Source organism: Paracoccidioides lutzii (assembly GCF_000150705.2).
Source record: "Paracoccidioides lutzii Pb01 unplaced genomic scaffold supercont2.20, whole genome shotgun sequence".
NCBI lineage: Eukaryota > Fungi > Ascomycota > Eurotiomycetes > Onygenales > Ajellomycetaceae > Paracoccidioides > Paracoccidioides lutzii.
Genome location: NW_015440966.1, coordinates 599,796 through 601,850, shown reverse-complemented (window position 1 = coordinate 601,850; position 2,055 = coordinate 599,796). Strand labels below are relative to the sequence as shown.

Genomic DNA, 2,055 nt, shown 5'->3' with positions numbered 1-2,055 from the left:
CGGGGGATATGTTTTCGAAGTTTATTTGTACATTTACACATTCACATTCACATACACATTTCATGTGGACATAGAAACCCTTTTCACGGAGTTCCCCCCACACCCCCCCCCCCCCCCCCAAAAAAAAAAAAATACTATTTTTCTTTGTCGCTATATATTGATGCTAACTGCAACTGTTTCGAAACTTGTTGTTCGGGACGTGTGCAGGTTGGTTTCAAAATATTCCTAAACATCACGCCGACAATCGCGAACTGGACGAGCGACAATAAGTCCTTTTCACTCATCTTTGATGAGAATCCGCTGGCGGACTTCGTGGAGTTGCCCGATGATGGAAGGGCACAGGATGAGTTGTGGTTTTCGAATATTTTGTGTGGGGTGCTTAGAGGGGCATTGGAGATGGTGAGTTTGTTTATATTTTTATTTATTTTATCTTTTCATCTATGTGCTTTTGTATCTACATATATATATATATATGCTATGTCCCTTTTTCTATATTTACAACTATCTCTGCCGCACCAAAAAGAAAATTATTTTCTACGGCTGCGGCTACGGTTCTGTGGCGTTTCATTTCATCTTGCATTTTTTGTCATGGGTACCACCTCAAGTATTTACTAACAAATTTCCCACAGGTCCAAATGCAAGTCGAAGCACATTTTGTGAGCGATGTGCTGCGGGGGAATGAGACGACGGAGATGCGGGTGTCGCTTGTTCGGTATCTGGAGGACGAGCTGCCGCCGGAAGATTGAGATGAGATGATTTTATCCACCTTTATTCCCTGCTCTGTTGCCCTGTTCTCCCTTTATTTCTTCTTTCTTTTGCATGGCAAGGGTACGTGTTTATAGAGAAGACACAGGTGGAAAGGCTCAGTATGATCTAGATATTAATGATATGGGAGTGGAGTTCTTTTGGAATTGAATTTATTATATAATGGTACCACCAAAACGGCGCGCACCTTCTCTGGTCAATTACTATACTATATATATACTACTATCCATTTCCCGGGGAGCTTTCTTTGTCCGCGTACATACGTGTACTTGCTGCTATTATAATTAATTCCCAATTTCCTCTTCCCCCTTTCCCCTCGACAAGTCAAGATCCCCAGCGGATATGGAGGTCACATGATCTGTCTAGCAGTAAGAATCCCAGCTATAGCCAATGAGAGCGCAGGATAATCCTAGAGTCGATCAGTCACGTTGCTCGTGGGACCCAGGACGCCTTAAACCCAACTGGTGCCAGGGCTGGAGCATGCGGCGCAAAACTCGCCCTCTCTCCTGTTTATTGAGGCGCCGGGAGTTGGAGGAGAAAATGATTATCTTAGGTAATATTGTTGAGTCAGCCCCCTGTTCAAGTTAGTTAGCTAATGACGGAATGACGAAGTAAGCAACAAAAACAACTGCCTTGAAGTCGTATTGCATCATGGCATCCAATGGATTTTGGATGTATTTTAAAACAAAACAAGGATAAGCATCAAGTAGAGGCAGAAATAGTGGGGAGAGGGCGAGAGTAATTTGCACAGATGGTGCATGTTGGTCACCGTTCCTCTACCAAAAGTAAAAAGTTCACCGTCAATCCCTCCTTTGTCCTTCTGCGTCATTGAAATTACCTAATTTTTTCATCACTCTTTATACCTAATTCTCCCTTAACATGTAAATCGTCAGGTCCCTAGGAGCTATATGTATGCCCGACACCCCAACCCGATGACCCCGAACTCAATTGCCCAACCACGAAAACTGCCCAACTGGTCCCTCCATCCCACCGTTGATTATCTCTCGCTAACACTACCGCATTGGGTGTCGGCGCCTAGCTGAGTCATCAAACGCGCTCCTCGTGATACGGTACGTGACAGAAAGTTCCCAGGACACGGGTACAGCTGGGACTAGGATAGCCACTGAAAATAGATAATCCGGCGCCGCAGCCCGCAGTGATTTGATAGAACGAGGAGCGAGCGGGAAAGAGCGAGCTGCAACAGGACCAAGCCTTCCCCCCCAGAGACGACGCAGACAACAAACGAACCTGGCGAGGACAATTCCTACATGACCATTAGAGAGAGGGGGG

General features: G+C 45.5%; 1 protein-coding gene across 1 annotated transcript in view; it reads left to right on the top strand.

Moving 5' to 3' along the window:
• Positions 1-746, top strand: part of PAAG_12292 (hypothetical protein) — a gene marked incomplete at both ends in the record, with an annotated part of 2,055 nt that extends 1,309 nt beyond the window's left edge. The window contains 2 exons of the mRNA XM_015847804.1: positions 208-399; positions 630-746. Coding sequence (XP_015702600.1) covers positions 208-399; positions 630-746 — 309 coding nt within the window. The remainder of the gene's footprint in view (positions 1-207; positions 400-629) is intronic.
• Positions 747-2,055: the final 1,309 nt, after the last annotated feature.